At 33.8% G+C, this 19,135-nt stretch overlaps 2 protein-coding genes across 2 annotated transcripts in view; both read left to right on the top strand.

The window, feature by feature from the left end:
- The first annotated feature begins 1,704 nt into the window (after positions 1 to 1,704).
- Positions 1,705 to 14,034, top strand: LOC129799446 (uncharacterized). The gene is made up of 5 exons (XM_055843321.1): positions 1,705 to 2,143; positions 2,250 to 2,413; positions 2,542 to 2,641; positions 8,745 to 8,858; positions 12,281 to 14,034. The coding sequence occupies exons 1-5, from the start codon at positions 1,903 to 1,905 to the stop codon at positions 12,835 to 12,837; spliced, it is 1,176 nt and encodes a 391-aa protein (XP_055699296.1). The 5' UTR covers positions 1,705 to 1,902; the 3' UTR covers positions 12,838 to 14,034.
- LOC129799438 (retinal guanylyl cyclase 2-like) overlaps positions 12,962 to 19,135 on the top strand; it is a 22,930-nt gene continuing 16,756 nt past the window's right edge. Inside the window, 6 exon segments of the mRNA XM_055843296.1 lie at positions 12,962 to 13,024; positions 13,107 to 13,707; positions 15,077 to 15,167; positions 17,650 to 17,839; positions 17,842 to 17,858; positions 18,010 to 18,130. Of these exon segments, the coding sequence (XP_055699271.1) occupies positions 13,015 to 13,024; positions 13,107 to 13,707; positions 15,077 to 15,167; positions 17,650 to 17,839; positions 17,842 to 17,858; positions 18,010 to 18,130 (1,030 nt within the window). The 5' untranslated portion in view covers positions 12,962 to 13,014.

Below are 19,135 nucleotides of genomic sequence, written 5' to 3'. Positions count from 1 at the left end.
GCCTCTTATGGCACTCTTAATTCATACAGATCAGCTCTTTCTTTGATTATGGGGTCGTGGTTAGCGAAAGATGAAAATTTAAAACGATTTTTCAAAGGTTTGTCCAGAATGAGACCAAATATGCCAAAATATGACTGTACCTGGGATCCAAAGATTGTAATCGATTTTTACAAGAAAAAAGCAAATACCCCAGAAATGTCACTCAAAGATTTGTCTCATAAATTAATTATTTTGCTTGCGTTGATTACAGGGCACAGGTTGCAGACCTTTTCTTTAATTTCAATTGATAATATAAGAGAAACAGAAGATTATATTGAAATTAAAATTGATAAGTCGATCAAAACAACTAAATCAGGTCGGTCACATCCTGTACTTACAATTCCATTTTATAAAGAAGATCCTAAAGTTTGTGTGGCTTCTGTCCTTAAGCAATGTTTACATGGAACACATAAGCTCAGAAATGATATTAAAGAACTTTTCATCTCTTTTAAACGCCCACATAAATCGGTTGGTTCACAAACTTTGAGCCACTGGATTAAAGATGTTTTCAAGCAGTGTAATATCGATGTGAACATGTTTTCATCATATTCGACTCGACATGCAGCAACATCAGCTGCTAACCGTAAAGGTCTTGATATAACAATTATTAAGAAAACCGCAGGGTAGACAGAAAGATCTGAAACATTTGCTAAGTTTTATAACTTACCTCTTGTTTCCAGGAAAGTAGCATTTGCAAATGCGGTATTTGATATGTAACTTGAAATGAATTTATAACGGAAATATGGATTAACATGTAGAAAATACTTATGTAGAATTGTTAGTCTATAAGTTAGTTTTGTTTGTATTAGGTGGTGGTACATACATTATTGCGAAAAAAGTATCAATAAGAATTTTGACTTATTCTCAGTAAATTTCTTAGCCGTAACGCAATAGTACGAACATCTACAGAGTTTGATCTCGAGGAAGAGGAGCGTAGTATAATTAAATGACTAAACGAACTTACCAAGTGATGTTCAATCATAATTATACGAAGCTCCTCTTCCGAGATGATCAAACCCCACCCAAAATATCTTCCCTAACTTACAGTTTGTAAGTGTATATTTCATAAAAGTTTATGATATACAACCCTTCGTTTGATCATGCGTTACGGCTACCTACTTTAAAATTATGACATTCCGCGCCCGGCAGCCATAATGCTGGATAAGGCGGAATAACCCCGGATAAATTTGAAATTTTGCTATAAAACGTGTGGAAGAAGACATGAAGTAGATGGACTACAGAGTTTGATCATCTCGGAAGAGGAGCTTCGTATAATTATGATTGAACATCACTTGGTAAGTTTTTTTAATCATTTAATTTTACACTACAGAGAGGGTCGTTCAGCCACTTCTAAACGGCGTCTGATCATATAATCGTCGAAGAAAAACTTTTTTGTCTCATCAAATACAGCACCTTAAGAATAGTGCCAAAACTTTTTTTTCCTTGTTGAAAGACCCTAAATGGTATTCATATAGGTGTACAAGTAAATTTTAATTTATGGATATTTTTTCATGAGAACCGGTATAATTTTGATTTTAAATAAAATAAAATGTTAAGTGGTTTATTGCACAATGCCTCCTAGTCTCCATCACCAAATGTTATACGTTCTAGTGAGCAATCCACTAAATTTCAATTTTTTTTGACCCATATAAAATGTTTAATATATTTATAAGCATTTTTTTTTCTCTAGATTTGTGAGGTGATAGAATGTGCGGCCAAAATTTATCAAAATCCTGTAGTTATGAGTCTCATTCTTATATCTAAATGGCAAATTAAGCAAGAACATCTTGAAGAAAAGTCCATCGATGACGATATAAACAAATCGGCGGGACTGTTTCTTCTAAATGCATTAAACAGATCCACATGAAGTCAAATAATTCTTCTTGTCGACCCAGTCGTCTTCTCTTCCTGGCACTCTCTCTCCTTATCTCCGTAACAACCGTTGAACTTGCAGTTACTAATAAGAGGAAAGGAAACAGTACACTTGTCCTTCTTCAAAATGAAACTAACATTACTGACGTTAAATTACAATTCCAAGAATTTCAAAACATTTTTGAAATCAAGGGCCTTCCTTCAAATTCCATTGATTTTATGTCTGGAAGTGGTAAGTGTATTTTTCTTTAGATTTCTTTGAGATTAAGTCGTGAAAAAGTTAAACGAAGTAAATTTTTTCTATTTTTTTTTATATTTATTTCTGTTTGCCATGATAGGCCTGAGCATACTTATGAAGTATTTAGAGAATACTAATTATTCGACGTTGATTTATGTTCTGAACAATAATAATACGAGAGATGCTGGTTATTGCGATATGGCTGAGCATCTTTCTGAGGCGTTCAAAAAAGATGTACTATTTTGGCCATGTCCAAGAATGAAGGTAAATAATAAAATAAGTTTAAATCAAAATAATTAAATGAGTTAAATCGATTTTTAAAGAAAAAAATTATCTTTTTTTAAATAAATCTTATTGTGTTGTAAATCAATTTTTACATATATTTTTTATAGCTAACGGAACGATTTTTGCCCTCCTTTGAGATCATATCATTTGTAGTGACGACTATTTCGAAGGAGTTAAATTGGACGGAAGCTGTGATTTTTGCTACTGGTAATTATAAGTTTATTAATTGATATAATACTTTTATTGTTTTATTACCGACGCGACGGGTAAATTTTATATCATGCAGAAACTGGTGAGCGTAGTGCATAAGGGGCAGCTCAAAAACATAATTTTCCTAAAGGCTCAAGAACGCTTGGAGTCTGATCTGAAAGATTTGGGACAAATCGTTGCTTTTTGAATTGCCCCATGTTACGGATGCTTAACAATTTTGTCACGATATAACAGTTTTCATTTCATTGGGTACTAAAAAAAATTTTAACGAGCAATAAATGTGCATATCCATTAATTGATAATGCATGAATCGCATAAGTTACATATAGATTATTGGCCTCCGCACACTAGATAAATTTATTTCCATACTCAAATAATAAGGGAATAGGATTTGAAGAACTAACGTTAGAATCTGACACTGGTAAAAATAAAAGGGTCAAATTTACCCTTTTCAAAAGGATGGATCGTATTTGACCCTTTGAAAGGTTCACTTTTGTATCTCTTGAAATTTAGTATGCACGTTTATCACGAATAATCATGTTTATTGTAAACTTATTACTGATATCATATTTCTCTCATCTGAGCGAACACCAAAGATCACTTTTTCATTGTTTTTTTTATTCGTTTATTCCGGAATTAAATAGATGTCAAAACCGTGACCCTTTCGAAGGGTACCTGGTGACTCTTTCAAAGAGTCAAATATGATCCATCCTTTGGAAAAGGGTCAATTTGACCCTTTTATTTTTACCAGTAGATCTGGATGCTGTAGCAATGAAATTGGTAGTATTAGGTGTAAAGTTTACTATTTGTTCCGTTTATCTGAAGCCTAACTCCAATATAGAAAGGGACAGATAATCCTAACCGGCTTATGTAAGTGAGATTCTTAATGTGAGCTAACTAGGAATGCATGTTAATTCGATTTAGTGCTGAAGTTGGGGGACGCCATTCAGTTATCTAAAATCAAATTCGTGAAATTATACAAATTTTGTATTTAAACCAAAATATCAAAGATTTGGATGGAGTGACATAAAAGTGATATATGGGTGAAATGTAGACCAGAATGTTCTCTATAATTTTGCAGAAGAACATGATCTCATCGAAGAAAGGAATTTTTGAGTTATTTAACACTTGGATGGACCCTAATGGCAGCCGCTGCCAATTTAATTTTCAATGTTATTTTTTATAGTGAAGAATATATCATTTCGCCTGGAGGCCTGATTGAATGTGTGCAGAATTTATCTGGCTATTTTTTTTGTTATAAAATTTTTAATAAAAATTAAATATTAATGTAAATATATTGCAAAAACAAAAAACTGCACTCGGATGGACCAAGTGGCAGTTGCTGCCATATGCATTTTATATGAGAGATTTACGTTCTGCAGTTGTTATTTTCTTGATTATTAATGTTTAAAAGCCCTAAAAGAACAGTTTGAAATTGTTTTTTGCTAATTATTGAGATGAAATATAGGGAAAAGTGACATACCTTTAAATGCGTCAGTTTTTGAATGCTTCAATTTTTCTCTTATTTGCCAAAGCTAAAAATTCATTTTGTTAAGCGAAGTTAATAGAATATAGTTAATAGTATTAACTATTGTTCATAAAGTAGAATTTTTGCTTTGAAAAATAAGAGAAAAATTAAAAATTCAAAGGCTGCCGTATTAAAACGCAGACCACATTCCCCTACTCCATGATTCTGATAAAGATGAAAACATCGAATGGTTAGAAATCTTTAAATACAGTACCCAAGGAGATAAAATTTCTGATTCAGATACCAGAAAAGAACTGACTGAGGCTCCGAATGTTAAAATATATGTAAAAATATTAAAATATTATGTAAAATCCGATAAGTGGCAGCGGCTGCCACTTGGTCCATCCGTGACACTTTTAGTTAGGGTTCTACGAAGTGTTAACTTAGGATATTGAAAAATCTTCTTTTTAATAATAGGGCCCCTAGCGGTGGTTTTATGAATTTGCAATGTTAGAAGGGGAAGTGTCATTTCATGAGAGCTTTCCAAAACGCCCTCCCTTTTTAAATTCTGACAATTAGAACTGGAGTTATGGCCATTTTAAGAAAAAAAATTTGGACCCTTATAGCTCGGGTCAGGGGGGTGAGGGGACCTTAAGTTTGGTATTGATCGAAAGCTCTAAGGCCATACCAAAATTTGAGCCCGATCGATGCCATAGGGGCTGAGCTATTGAGAAAACAAAAAAGGGGGTTATTCAAAATGGCGGAAGGGGGTGGGGGGTGGGGGGTTAATGCACCAAGTTGCAATTTTCATACGATAACCTTTGCCGAAAACCGCAAGTCGATATCTCTTTCAGTTTAGGAGCTATTAAGCTCCAAAGAGCGGCTGGTCGGTCGGGAACGTAACTTAGCCACCCATATATTCGTGATCAGGAAGTGATGAAACACATTTTGGCCAAATTTGAGCTCGATCGGACAACATGAAATTTTGTTAGGATTATGGTAGGTGAGATTATTAAGAATCTCACCTAATACATTCTGCTATACAATCTCTGATTAACGAGCTTCCTCAGCCTTTTCTTTTGTTAGGTGATTTCAATAGCCATAATGAGATTTGGGGTTCCAATCAAACTAGTTCTCGAGCACGACTGATTGAAAGTATAATTCTTAGCTACAATTTAAATATCATGAATACAGGTAGTCAGACATACTATCATCCTGGATATTGTACTTTTTCTTCCATTGATTTATCAATCTGTTCTCCCGCTGTTTTTCCTCAATTTTCTTGGGTAGTACTGGAAGATTATCACTCCAGTGATCACTTCCCCATAAAATTTCGAAAATCACTGCCTCCCCCGATGTTACTCGTAGGCAAAGGTGGAAAGAGTACAAAGCTAACTGGCCAAAATTTTCAAGGAAAATTGTAGAGACAATGCCAAGCTTAAGTGAACTCAACGTACACGATGCGGTATCCAAGTTTACTGAGACAGTCCAATCTGCGGCTAACGAATGTATTCCTAAAACCAGTCTTCATCCTAAAAAACTGCAGAAGGCCTGGTGGAATGACGATATTGATAAACTCGCTAAGAAATGCAAAAAAGCAATAAAAAGGCGTGTAATAACTTAACAGAAGAAAATGACAGAAACTATAAAACTCTTAAGGCAGAATTTAAGCGTCAGTGTAAAGAAGCTAAAATTAAGACATGGCAGGATTATATCATAACTATCCACGATAAAACTTCCTCTAAATATGTGTGGAATAAAGTCCGGAGGATTCAGCGAACTTATAATACACCAATAGTTAAACAGGTCTTTCAAGATGGTAGATGCCTTACTAACCCAATTCATATAGGTTTAGCCCTCAACTTCCAAAGCAACTCCCAAGACGACGATTTTGATCTATTCATTAAATCGAAGACTCAATTTGGAGAACGTTCCCTTGGAATTGACTTTTGTGCAGGGTAATGACTCTCTTAACATTCCTTTTTCTAGAAAAGAAATGGAAGGGAGCTTGATTACTGCTAAAGGCAAATCACCTGGTCCTGACTCAATCACATACTCTATGCTTAAAAATTTGGATTTTGACACAAAATCTTCACTTTTAGTTATTTATAATCGGGTATTCCAAGAAGGAGTATTTCCAGACCAATGGAAGGAGGCAAGTGTTACCTATATTGAAGCCTGGTAAAGATCCAATATCAGTATTAAGTTACAGACCTATTTCTTTACTGAATTGTACGGGTAAGATTTTCGAGAAAATGATTGCTCGTAGATTATCTTGGTGGTTAGAGAGACACCAGCTTCTATCCACTAGGCAAAATGGATTTAGAAATAGTAGAAGTACATCTGATAATGTGACCATTTTACAAAACTTTGTTGCGTCAAACCGTCAATTAAGAAAACACACTATTGCAATTTCTTTGGATATTAGTAAAGCTTATGAGAAAGTATGGTCCATTATTGTGACAAGACAGCTAGCTAAATGAGGTGTATAAGGCACTTTTTGTTTTTTAGATATTTTACAAGACTTCAAGAGGTAGAAGTTTCAAGGTGTTGATTGGTTCACATCAATCAGACAGTTTCCTCCTCACAAATGGAGTTCCTCAAGGAAGTAGTTTATCGGTCTTACTGTTTTTAGTCGCTATAAATGGGATTTATGAGGTCCTTGAAAACTGTGAAGGGGTGGAATTTCTCATGTATGCGGACGACAGAATCATCTATGCATCTGATTCAAACTATGAAATTCTAGTATATAACGTCCAAAACTCAATTAATCAATGTATGTTGTGGGATAGGGATAATGGGTTTTCTTTTTCTCGTACAAAGACAGAAGCTATTCACTTTTGCCATAAAAGGGTTTGTCCTGACCCTAATATTGTCATGGGGGAAAACAGAATAAATTTCTCCGATAATGTAAAAATATTGGGTATTTAATTTGATAAAAAACTAAATTTAAACTATCACGTAACCAAGTAAAAAAAAAAGTCCAGAAGAGTATAAATTTGATAAATACTTTGGCCCACACAAGATGGGGATCTAATCAGACTCAATTATTGAAAGTTTCTAGCGCCCTTATAGATAGTCGAATTTTTTATGGTTCTACTGTCTTGAGTACAGCAAACGACACCACCTTAAATAAACTCGATCCCATTAGAAACTCTGCTATTAGAGCTGCAACAGGAGCTTTTCGCTCTTCCCCAATTGGTAGCATTCAATCCCTGTCCAGTTCTATCCCCTCTGATGTCAAAAGAGTAAAAATTAATGGAAAGTTTATGATTAAAAATATTGCCAACAATCTGAACCTTAGCTTAACTAACATTGATTTAACCCACAATTCAATTAAAACCTATTCCTTTCCTTTGTTGAATTCAAAGCGATTTTCTATCTTTACAAATTAATAATTCTTCAATATTGAAACGTGATGTAGCAAAATTTGCTCCTTGGCTTTTTAAGGAAGTATGTGTTAATTTATCTTTGGCTTTTACCAAAAAGTCTCTCGTGAATTCAAACATTTTCCGGGATCACTTCTCCAAAGTAATTGAAAACTATAAGCACTATACTAGAATTTATACTGATGGATCAAAATCTTCGGAAGGCGTAGGTTATGCGTGATAGAACATATCAACTATAACTTTATTACTAAAACGGTGAGAATGGATGATCGATGTTCTGTTTTTACGGCTGAAGCCAGAGCAGTATTGGAAGGATGTGAGTATCCGTGGAAAGTGGTTGGTGGACTAGCTAGACAAGCAGCATCTAAAACTGTAATAGATGAAAATTCAGTACCTATAAATTATTTAAATAATTATATAAATGAAATATCATTGAGTTTGGCCTCAGATAGGTGGAATAGAATTCATGCTAGTCAGGGCCTAGTTAGCTTGAGTTTAAATATTGAAACATTTAAAACTCTGGCAGCTGGTAAATTCAGAGAAGAAAGGGTAATTCTAAATAGATTAGTAATAGGGGCATAGGGCACACTAGACTAACCCATGGACACTTAATGTCCATCTGTGACATATGTGATGTTAATTTAACTATAGCGCACATCTTTACTGATTGTGCTAAATATTTTGTAGAAAGAGAGAGTTTGAATTTAAATAATTGTGAGAGTATAATAAATTTATCAAAAATATTGGATTATATAAAGAAATTTGAATTAAATTAGATTTAAGAGTCTAAAATAGAATTAAACACAGACCAATTGTATATACCGTATGGCTCCTTGCCGTTGAGTAAGTTAAATAAACATATATATATATATATATATATATATATATATATAACAAGATGATTCACAACTTCTTCATTTTCATTTCTCGTATATTATTTTTTTTTTGTTTCAGTACAATTTATGATTTCCGTTTTTTTACATACTAGCTAAATGTATTTTTTTTGACAATTCTTACTAGAATATTGCCCACACTGCTGCAGCCAAAAAAATTTCGTTGTGTGGTCTTAAATATCTCTCGAACACAAATTTCTCAGAAATAGTAACAACAGTTTTCGCATAAAATATAATTCATTTAAGTATAATAGCTCTGAAAGTTTGCATTGCATCAGATAATAGAAATATTCCTCTTCAGGTTTAAAGTTAACTACGATATCTTATACTGCTCATTTTTTAATTTTCAGAAACAAACTGGGGATTGCCATTGGCAATATCAGCTAATATACAAATACCTTTTCGCATTGAGATAGGCACTACAAATCTTGATGAAAGACAAATCGCTGATAAGAAAGGACAAGGTGAGATCAAATTAATCTTTTTAAATTTTAATATTATTTACATGTAGGGGAAACCTGAACAGCATTAGATAGTTGCATGTATACTTTCTCTAATGTATATAGATTCTCTAATGCTTGAAATATTTACCAGTCAATTCCAAGCATTTCCCGAGGAATTTTAAACATAGAAAAATTTCATTTGCTGGCTAATTCTGCCTATAACTTCCCTACAATTGCGAAATTAACTTGTCATTATGTCACTTTCTATTGCAAAGTATAATTTATTGAAAAAGAGAATTGGAACTAAACATTCATAAAGTCAAAGTTTTCTAAAAAATCTTTGCTGAAGATATTAGCGAAGTTAAACCATATAGGTAATCGGTCTGAGGTCCGTATAATATCGGAATTTTTATTTTGGATCGTTTCCAATTTTGGAATATTCTATTATTATATTATTATTATTAGGAATTAGCACTAACCCTACCTACCATTTTTGGTCGTTTTACCTAGCTCGCTCGATCAAATAAAAGACCACGGTAGGTAGGAAACTCAATAAGTTAGGTGTGATTCCTTCTAATCACACCTATTGTAATCCTCGGATTTTCTCAAAATGATCCAATCGAGCTGAAATTCTCAGGGTATATGTTTTGAACATCCCTGATGCCGAAAATCATAAGCCGGCAATTTCCCGTCCCCGTTCCGCCGGCCGTCCGGCCGTCCGTAGTACGCAATATCTCTGGTTTGGATAGAGATATCTTCATAAATTTTTTAAAAATATATCTACGCGCGCGTACGACGATTTCTGTGCTATTAGTTTTTTTTTGAAAAACCGGTTCTAAACCGGTTAAAAATCACGTTTTGTAGTTTATCTCGAAATCTAAGCATACGATTAGAATTTTTTATCTTTATCTTGTAGCCCAGAAAATTTAGACCATTAAAAAAAACTAAGACATTTTTCGAACGGTTCTCGTGATATTTCACTTTAAAGATTTCAATTTTAAGAAAATTTGCTATTAGCGTCAGGCGGGAAAAAAGCGGGAGAAGCGGCGCGGCGTCGGACAAGCTTTCCCCATATATATAGCACTTTCTCACTCTCCCTTTCTCTCTCTCTCCTCTCTACATGGTGAGTCTATATCCGAAGATTTGAAAGGTGGCATATACAATTCACGATCCGCGATGCCTCTCGCGGATCTTCGCGAGGCGCGAATTTCCTCGCGGATTTTCGTGGATTTTCGCGGGGCGTGTAATTTTTCGCGGATTTTCTCGCGGCGTGTATTTTTTCGCGGATTTTCGCGCGGCGTGAAATTTTTCGAGGATTTTCGCGGGGCGCGAATTTTTTCACGAACTTTCGCGGGGCGTGTAATGTTTTCGCGAATTTTCGCGGGGCGTGTAATTTTTCGCGGATTTTCGCAGGGCGTGTAATTTTTCGAGGGCGCGATTTTTTGGTGGATTTTCGCGGATTTTCGCAGGTCGCGAATTTTTTCGGGATGCGCGTATTTTTCGTGGGTTATGAATATCTTCGCGGATTCTCACGGGTTGCTGACAGAGGTTTCAAACGGATGTAAAGTTGAGGCCTCTATCTCTCATAGTTTCCGAGATAATCGACTTTAAAGATTTTCAGACAATTTTACGTATTTCTCATTCAATTTTTTCATTTTCAAGTAAAATTTTGCACATATCAAGCCTAAAGGAGGCTGCAAATGTATATGTAAAGTTTGAGGCCTCTATATCCCATAGTTTCTGAGATAATCGACTTTAAAGTTTTTCAGATACTTTCATGCATTTCTCATCCACTTTTCCTTATTAATATAGTTTAAGAATAATTAAACGAAATTTGCATTATTTATGTATATATATCGTTCGAGTTTGCCACAATCCAAATTTGCAATGAAGGAATCGCACCTCTATAAGCTGATCTAGGCTTATGACTGGCTTATATATTGAATTTATCATATTAGTTTATTGTTATTTTTTTTTTTAGTAGAAAATAAAAAGTATATGAAACGTGATCAGAAATTACTTTAAAGGAGAATAATATTTCCAAGATGGTTCAAATCTTCTTAATTTTTACATTACACATAATATTTCACTACATTGATTATATATTAGGGTGTCTCAAGAAGGTAAAAAGTTTTTTGGCACTATTCTTAGTGTGCTGTATTTGATGAGAGAAGAAAGTTTTTCTTCGACGACATGTTTAGAGGTGGCTGAACGACCCTCCTCGTAGAACATTTTTCTGATTTTACACTACAGAGAGGGTCGTTCAGCCACCTCTAAACAGCGTCTGATCATATGGTCGTCGAAGAAAAACTTTCTTGTCTCATCAAATACAGCACCCTGAGAATAGTGGCAAAAAAGTTTTTTCCTTGTTGAAACACCCTACTATTTATACAATTTCCGTTTTAATCATGCACTGACCAAAGTTAATTTATACTGACCATTGTTATTAAAATACTGGTCAATCAGTATTTTTTTTCCACAAAATACTTTGATTGGATCCTATTTATGATAATTTTTTGACAGTGAAACATCTTTCTTAAATTTGAATTGAGAAAATATCAATTTTATACGTTTTTGATCGTAAGACTACGATAATGTCAATAAATTCTTTTGTAATGTTATCATTCGAGATATTTTTTATGCAAATCTTTATAATTAGTGATTCCAACGTTTTTCTGAAGTATTTCAAGAATGTGATTAGGCATACTATCGATTAAATTTTCGATGAACTTGTCTTCAGGCTTGATCCAGGTATCCAAAATTGCAGATTTTAACTCCAAAACGTAATTTTGATACACTGGAAAACCGTAAAAATCAGCATTTCTTCAATAGAAATATGGGAGAGCCGTTGCAGTGTCAAAAAATTACAATAGTCTATTGTCAATTAATTCAAGTCAAAGTATTTTGCAGAAAAAATTTAAATAAAATGAATACAGAAAAAAAATTTTAGTTCTGCAAAGTGACCTTATGGTAATGATACGCACTTTATTTTGGGAGGCTGATAATAAACTAGTTAAAATATAGCATTGTCAAGCTGTTCAGATAATCTTAAATATTTCTCAAATTGGTTTCATTGGTTATAATTATTCAACCATAAAGGAAACTCATGTACCACATAGCCATTTTCCTCACACTTAATTTGAATAAGTATTTAGGCTTAATAGCTGGTTAAGTGGTTACAATTTATCAATATTAATTAGTAGTTTGTTGAAGAGCTACTATGTATTATATAGGATCTAAACGTTTTTATAGAATTCCACGCATTTAACTCTTAAGATCCTTAAAATCCAAAAATGATAGTGCTAAGCAAGTATCCTTTTTTTTACACGAATATCAGATATAATAATTGTATTTGACTATGTGAAATGGTGATTCTATATAATTTTCTAAATATTTCGACTTTAAATCCTGTATGTAAATCTCTGTTTTTTTCTTCATTACAGTTGTCATAATAACATCATCTCTAAATTCTATAGAAGCTCAACAGGTTATTCAGCATTTTGAACACTACAGACAAACAAAATTGTTTCTCATTGATATGTTTGGAACAATATTCAACAGTGAAAGTCATTTCTACACTTATCTGGGCGGCAATTTCACAAAAATAGATAATATATTTCTCACATGGTCTTCTGGACTTGTGCCAAACAATCCGGATTTCAGTGAAAATTCCTTCCGAAACAGCAGTACAAATAATCGTGGTAATTCGAGACCATACAGAAATCTGCTTGTGCTAACAGTACTTACAGAGAAGCTGAAGCACCTGCTAAATAAAACACTTCATGTGGAATTTGAAAAGTATTCAGAGTGGATGTTGAAGGAGGCATTTGTTGACGACAATTCTGATGATATTGCTATATCTTCAGTTAGTGTAAAAAGGGATAGAAGACATATTCCATACAATAATAATACCACACATACTAAAGAATCTTTGGATTTTTCGCAAAGGATTTATAATGATAGTGAAGTCTCAAGTGATGTAGAAAAAACAAAAGTTTGATTCAGAAATAGGTGAAATGATTAGTGGAGTTTTGATATCTAATATTAATGTTACAGTGTTAAAATTTTTGCACAAACTGATTACGTTCAATTGTGATATTAATTATTTTATTTCCAATTATTCAATCACCACAATTATTAATAAGACTGCACAGAGGGATTCATTTATTTGGGATCAATGCCCACAAGTAATTGATTGTCATCCCAAATATTTCAATGAACAAAATGATTTTTGTTATTTTTTTTGTCATTATTTATTTGATAATAAAGATGAAAATGGTGATAGTACAAAATCAATAACGCGAAACTCAACAAATAATACGGATAGTGTAAATGATATTATAAAAGACGTATGTGTTAAAGTTAAAGTCGAAGAAAGAGGATTATCAAATGCAGAGGAGATATTGGTTGATTTTGTAAAACTTGCTTTTATTGAGGAACTGAAAGGACAAAATGCAAGACGCTGGCGTCGAGAAACCACAAGAAATGGACACCAAACCCCCTCTAAATATTCTCCAAATCAGCTGGTGTATAGTGAATTTTTTAGTTTATTTGACTTTATTGTGTCGATCTTGTATGGTGCTAATGAAAGTGGTATCAAATTTGACTTCATTGTATTGGACCTTCATCGCAATGTGAATGTGAAGAATGAGTCAACTTTTGGATGGCGTCCCTTCCTAGTACTTCAGCAAAATCACATCAATCATCAGGTATTCACCACGCATCCACTACTGAGGGGTTTCCGTGATTGGGGATTGCACACATCTCAGTTCTGGACGTGTGGTATACTATGTTGGGGGGCTATCGTACTGACCGTACTCCTTCTGCTGTGTGTTATCGTTGCCAGCGTTGCGGCCGCACTGCTTTTTAGGTGAGAACCTATATTTTTATTATCTATTTTATATATACATAATTTGATATTTAACATATTTATTTCTTGTTTTGTGAAAAATTCTAATTAAGTTTGCTATATCTTACAGCAGAAAGAGTATTTTGAAAATTGTCTGATTTAAAAATTTTTGTAAAAAATGCGATTTCCTTCTATTTATAGAAATTTATAAGAGATAATATTTATTACAAAAATGTTAAGCAATTTTTTTAGTTTTAAGAATAACCTATTTTTTTTTAAATGTATAATATTTTAAAATTTAATTTATATTTGAAGTTCTCAATTATTTACATTTGGTTGAAAACGTCCAAGATTTATATTACGTCTCAAAGAGCAGTTAAACCACAAATAGAATATTTCTTCCCGTTCACCATGTTTGTGAAAACTATGAGAATGTAGAAAATCTCAGCTAAAAGTACGCCGTTTATCAAGTTAATATGTGTTGTGTTAGTTATGTGATATCAGGCCTATTAAATCCATATGAAAAATGTCACTGAAAGGATTTCGAATAGCAAAAAGCATAATTGATTAGAAAATGATAACATTTGAGGACCCTATACATAGATAATATTGAATTAATCAAAATTAACATTTGGCATCTTAGGCATATTATAACTGGACCTTAGAATATGCTATCCGTAGACTGACGGTCTCTTGTCAAATTCATTTATAATCCTTTTTAGTTTCAGGCATGCATGACTTTAGAAAATGGTAAATTTTTTGATTAATATATTATTATACGGAATAGATGCTATATACTTACAAATAGTCAATGCACAAAAAAACTAGCGGGGTTTAAATACTCCTGTATTCAATGATTTAATTTAATGATTTTAAAGAGATCGGAAGGGGTCGCCCTACTCCATTTCCACTGTTACCCGACCTTTGCTGTATATAAATTGACTTATGTCTAATGTTTATTATTCGATTTTAATACACTTTATTTTTCTACTTTTGTTCTTCTGTGTTCACACTATTTAAAATAGAAAATGGCCAGGGATAAGACCAAGTAAGCTAATAGTAGCTGAGATTCTTCACAGGCGACTCTTCATAGGCGAAAGGTATACAACTGGTGCAACTGAAAATTCGATTGTGAGTTAAATTTTAGAGGTAAAGAATCGCGTTAAGCAATCCTCTTTTTACGACAGACGCGGATAACACTGACTCGACGCGATTGCTTACTCCCAAAATAAATTCAAATCACAATCGAATTTTCAAGTATTTTGAGCCCTTCGAGCTCCATTCGTTTTGAGACCGCCTGTAAAGAATCTCAGGAACCGTAAACTTATCTGGGTTTATCACTGGTAATTTGAAAATTCGTGTCTGTTTAAATAAAATTTGGATTTTTCAGGAATTATCTACTTAAAAAACGCTTATCGAAAGGGCCGAATAAAATTGTGCTCTCACCATCAGATTTTGTGTTTCCGGTAGATTCGAGACGGGTGAGTATGTGCATTATATAGGATTAAGGTTCTGTGATATAAAATTTCATTGTGTTAGCAAAATTGATTCACCTCGTCATACAATTAGGATGGAGGAAGTCAATTGATACTGTTTTGCATAACAATACATAGTACACAATATTTTGAACACCCCATATGTACACATCTTATTCTACTGATTACCTTTTGAGCATTTATATACAGTTGCGGCCAAAATAATAGAATCACTTTGCAAAACTTATTTGTTGATATAATTCTGAAGTAGAAATCTCCAAATTATTAGAATCGTGGAATAGGGGTTGTTTTGGCTGCTAGAGGTCTCTTTTAGGTGAGATTCTCAACAATCTCACCTACTATAATCCTAACAAAATTTCATATCGTCCGATCGACCTCAAACTTGGCCAAAATGTGTTTCGCCACTTCCTGATCACGAATATATGGGGGGCTAAGTAAAGTTCCCGGCCGTCCCTTCTTTGGAGCTTAATAGCTCCTAAACTAAAAAAGATATCGACTTGCGGTTTTCGGCAAAGGTTATATATCGCATGAAAATTGCAACTTGGTGCATTGACCCCCCACCCCTCCTTCCGCCATTTTGAAGACCACCTTTTTTTGTTTTCTCAATAGCTCTGCCCCTATGGCATCGATCGGGCTCAAATTTTAGTATGTTATAGCTGGGCCTTAGAGCTTTCCATCAATACCAAACTTAAGGTCCCCCGACCCCCCTGACCCGAGCTATAAGGATCCAAAAAAAATTCTTAAAATGGCCATAACTCCTGTTCTAATTATCAGAATTTAAAAAATGAGGGCTTTTTGGCAAGCCCTCATGAAATGCCACTTCCCCTTCTAACATCGCAAGTTCATAAAACCACCGCTAGGGGCGCTATTATTAAAAAGAAAATTTTTAAATCTTAAAAGTTAAATAACTCAAAAATTCCTTATGCAATCGGGCTGAAATTTTAGTATGTTGTAACCGCTGATTATACCTATCAAACAAAAAAAACCTTAAGTCGATCCATAACCCCTGACCCGAGCTATAAGGGGTCAAAGTTCGAACATTGACCGGCCTCTATCTTCGGTTCTTATTAACATAGCGGCCTAAATTTTACGTTTTTGGTTTCGTCTCGATGAGCACTTTCAGATGGATGTTCAAAAAGTCACCACAGGTGGCGCTGTGATAGCGTCAAAATTCATCGAAATTCAAAGTAATTTTTCTCGAAAACGGCATTGTGCAAGTTAATGAAATTTTAGTATGTTGTAGTCCAGTCTAAGACGTTTCCAAAATGGTGCGTAAGTGCGCTGTGGTTAAAACAGAACCGGAGATATGAGGGGTCAAAGTTCACAAAATTCAAAAATCATATCTCCGTTTCTGTGTGACCGATTTTGATGAATGAGGGCTTAAACGAAAGATCTCACCAAATGCTACAACTTTCTAGAATATTTGAACTTCGTGGGACCAACACCAGGGGCGCCACAGTCGAAAAACCAATTTCAATATCACATAACCTCAATTATCTTGACTGTCGCTGAACGATTTTGATGATTACTTCAACATAATTATAGAGGACATTTGTCTCTACATTCAGTTCATACATCGTTTTCCGCTCAGACTACGCTATCACTCCGATTTTGCCGCTTAAGTGTGAAAAAAATTATTTTTCCCATAATAACGCTTTGAAATCACTCAGATGCCAATTTGACTGCCTCTACTCCACCAAGACACTTAAAATAGGGTTTTAAATGGAAAGTCCCACAAAAGACAACAATTCTTTGATATAGTTGAAGTTCAACAAATGACTACTTGGGGAACTCTGGATGAAAAAACGAGTTAAGAAACAAAAAACCTCGCTTATCTTGACTTCTGATTAATCAATCAGATCAAGTTCTACGGTAAAATTATAGAGAACATTCTGGTCTATATTTCACCCATATATCACTTTTCTGTCACTCCATCCAAGTTTTTGATATTTTGGTTTAAATACAAAATTTGTATAATTTCACGAATTTGATTCAAAGTAACTGGAATGGCGTCCCACAACTTCAGGTCTAAATCGAATTTGCATGCACTCCGAGTTATCTCACGTTAAGAATCTCACCTACATAAGCCGGTTAGGATTATCTGTCCCTACACAGAATACGTCAATAGTGAAATTCAGTTCAGAGAAAAAAATTAAAACTGTCAGTTCTGGTTTCTAAATATAGCTTTATTTAAACTTATCCGATTTATAGACCACATTTTTTCATTTAAATGAAAGTGGTCCTATCGTGTTTTAAAACCTAATTTCACTATTGATCTATTCTGTGAAAAATACAAACCTCTAGCGGCTAAAACAATACTTATTTGACGTAAGGTAATTATTTGAACATTTCTATATCAAAATTATTTAAATAGTGAACTTTGCGGAGGTGATTCTATCATTTTGGCCACCACTGTATAGCATACCACCCTAATCCAACAGTTTATACATTTTATTCAAAATTATAGGTTGATGAAGGGATTGAGGCAATGCTTTGTTGCTGGTTACAGCAACTTCAGGAATTTGGTGGACCAGAGGTTGACAAGCCGGATTTGTTAAAAGGATCCATTGGTTCTTTGAAAAATTTGGGCTTAACCACTACGGCCAAAAATAATTCTGGTTCCGGAAGTTTAGCAAGACATCATACAGTAATTGATTTTGAGAGGCCCGATACAACGTAAGATTTTTTTCTTATCCTTAACATTCGTATTTTACAAGTATTAGGTGTGATTTTTACATAATTACACCTATTGTAAATTGTATTACAAATTGTGTTAAAATTTGTTACTGTTTACAAATGAACTAAAATATGTTTTTCTTTCTTTTAGGGTGATCTTGTGCAATTGAAGGAAATTCCTTTAATGGCGGTGACAGAATTAAAAACAAAAGCAATGGATATTTTGATGACGGCTCATGGGCTTCGACATGAGAACATCAATCCACTTATAGGTAATAAAATGTTAAATCTTATTTTAATAGTTGAATTCAACTAAAGCCTTCCTGAAATATAATTCCTCTCATATTATTATATTCTTACAATTTATTTATATTAATCGAAAATTAAAATGCAAAGCGAATATAAATCGCATTAAAATAATTAGATCTCACTAATATAACATACAAAAACGTCAACTAACCCTTTAAGGATGATAAAAACATTACGGGCGTCCTATAGAGAAAATGTAATCTTCTAAATATCTATAGTTACTTTTTGTTCTAAAATTTTTACATAATCACAAATCACTGGGAACTGGGTTATAGGGACCCTAGGATATTTTTTTGCTAATTTTCCGCTACTTGCTCTATATAGCTCTAAAGTGAGAAATTTTCAAATTATCGCATGAATTTTATAATTTTTATACCTACATATATATTAGGTGAGATTCTTAACAATCTCAGCTACTATAAACCTAACAAAATCTCTCATCCTCCGATCGGCCCCAAACTTTGCCAGAATGTGTTTGGTCACTTCTTGATCACGAATATATGGATGGCTAAAAAAACCGTTCCCGTCCATCCGTCCGTCCGGCCGCTCTTTGGAGTTGCGGTTTTCGGCAAAGGTTATACAGTCCGAGTTCCTCAAATTTGAACTCCTCAAATTTGAACGTCTGTTGAGTTTCAAAATGTAAAATTTGAGGTTATGTGAAGAAAATTTGCGTGGAGTCTGAATTGGAACTATTTTTCTCTGGTGTTTTCTCATTATTATCGTAGGGTAGAGTCAGCCCTTTTTGGCCATGTAAGCACTTTTGGCCACCTAAAGTAAAATCACATTGTAAGTCAATTATGAGTTTATTTAGATCAGGAAAATGGGTCTCATTTCGTGACCTCTAATCTAACGAATCAAAAAAACATATTTGATTTTTGTATCGACTTGATTAATTCTAAGTTATTAAAAGAAATTCTCGACAAGGTAAACAATCACTAAAAAAAAACATGGGATTCTTAAGAAACTTG

This window comes from Phlebotomus papatasi, chromosome 1 (assembly GCF_024763615.1).
Source record: "Phlebotomus papatasi isolate M1 chromosome 1, Ppap_2.1, whole genome shotgun sequence".
NCBI classification, from domain to species: Eukaryota; Metazoa; Arthropoda; class Insecta; order Diptera; family Psychodidae; genus Phlebotomus; species Phlebotomus papatasi.
This window is presented reverse-complemented; position numbering and strand designations above follow the sequence as displayed.

Excerpts from the sequence above, each read along its gene's own strand:
- LOC129799446 (XM_055843321.1), top strand. The coding sequence starts at position 1,903 with ATGAAGTCAAATAATTCTTCTTGTCGACCCAGTCGTCTTCTCTTCCTG. Across the intron at positions 2,144-2,249 it reads TGATTTTATGTCTGGAAGTG|GCCTGAGCATACTTATGAAG; the intron begins GTAAGTGTATTT and ends TTGCCATGATAG. Across the intron at positions 2,642-8,744 it reads AGCTGTGATTTTTGCTACTG|AAACAAACTGGGGATTGCCA; the intron begins GTAATTATAAGT and ends TTTAATTTTCAG.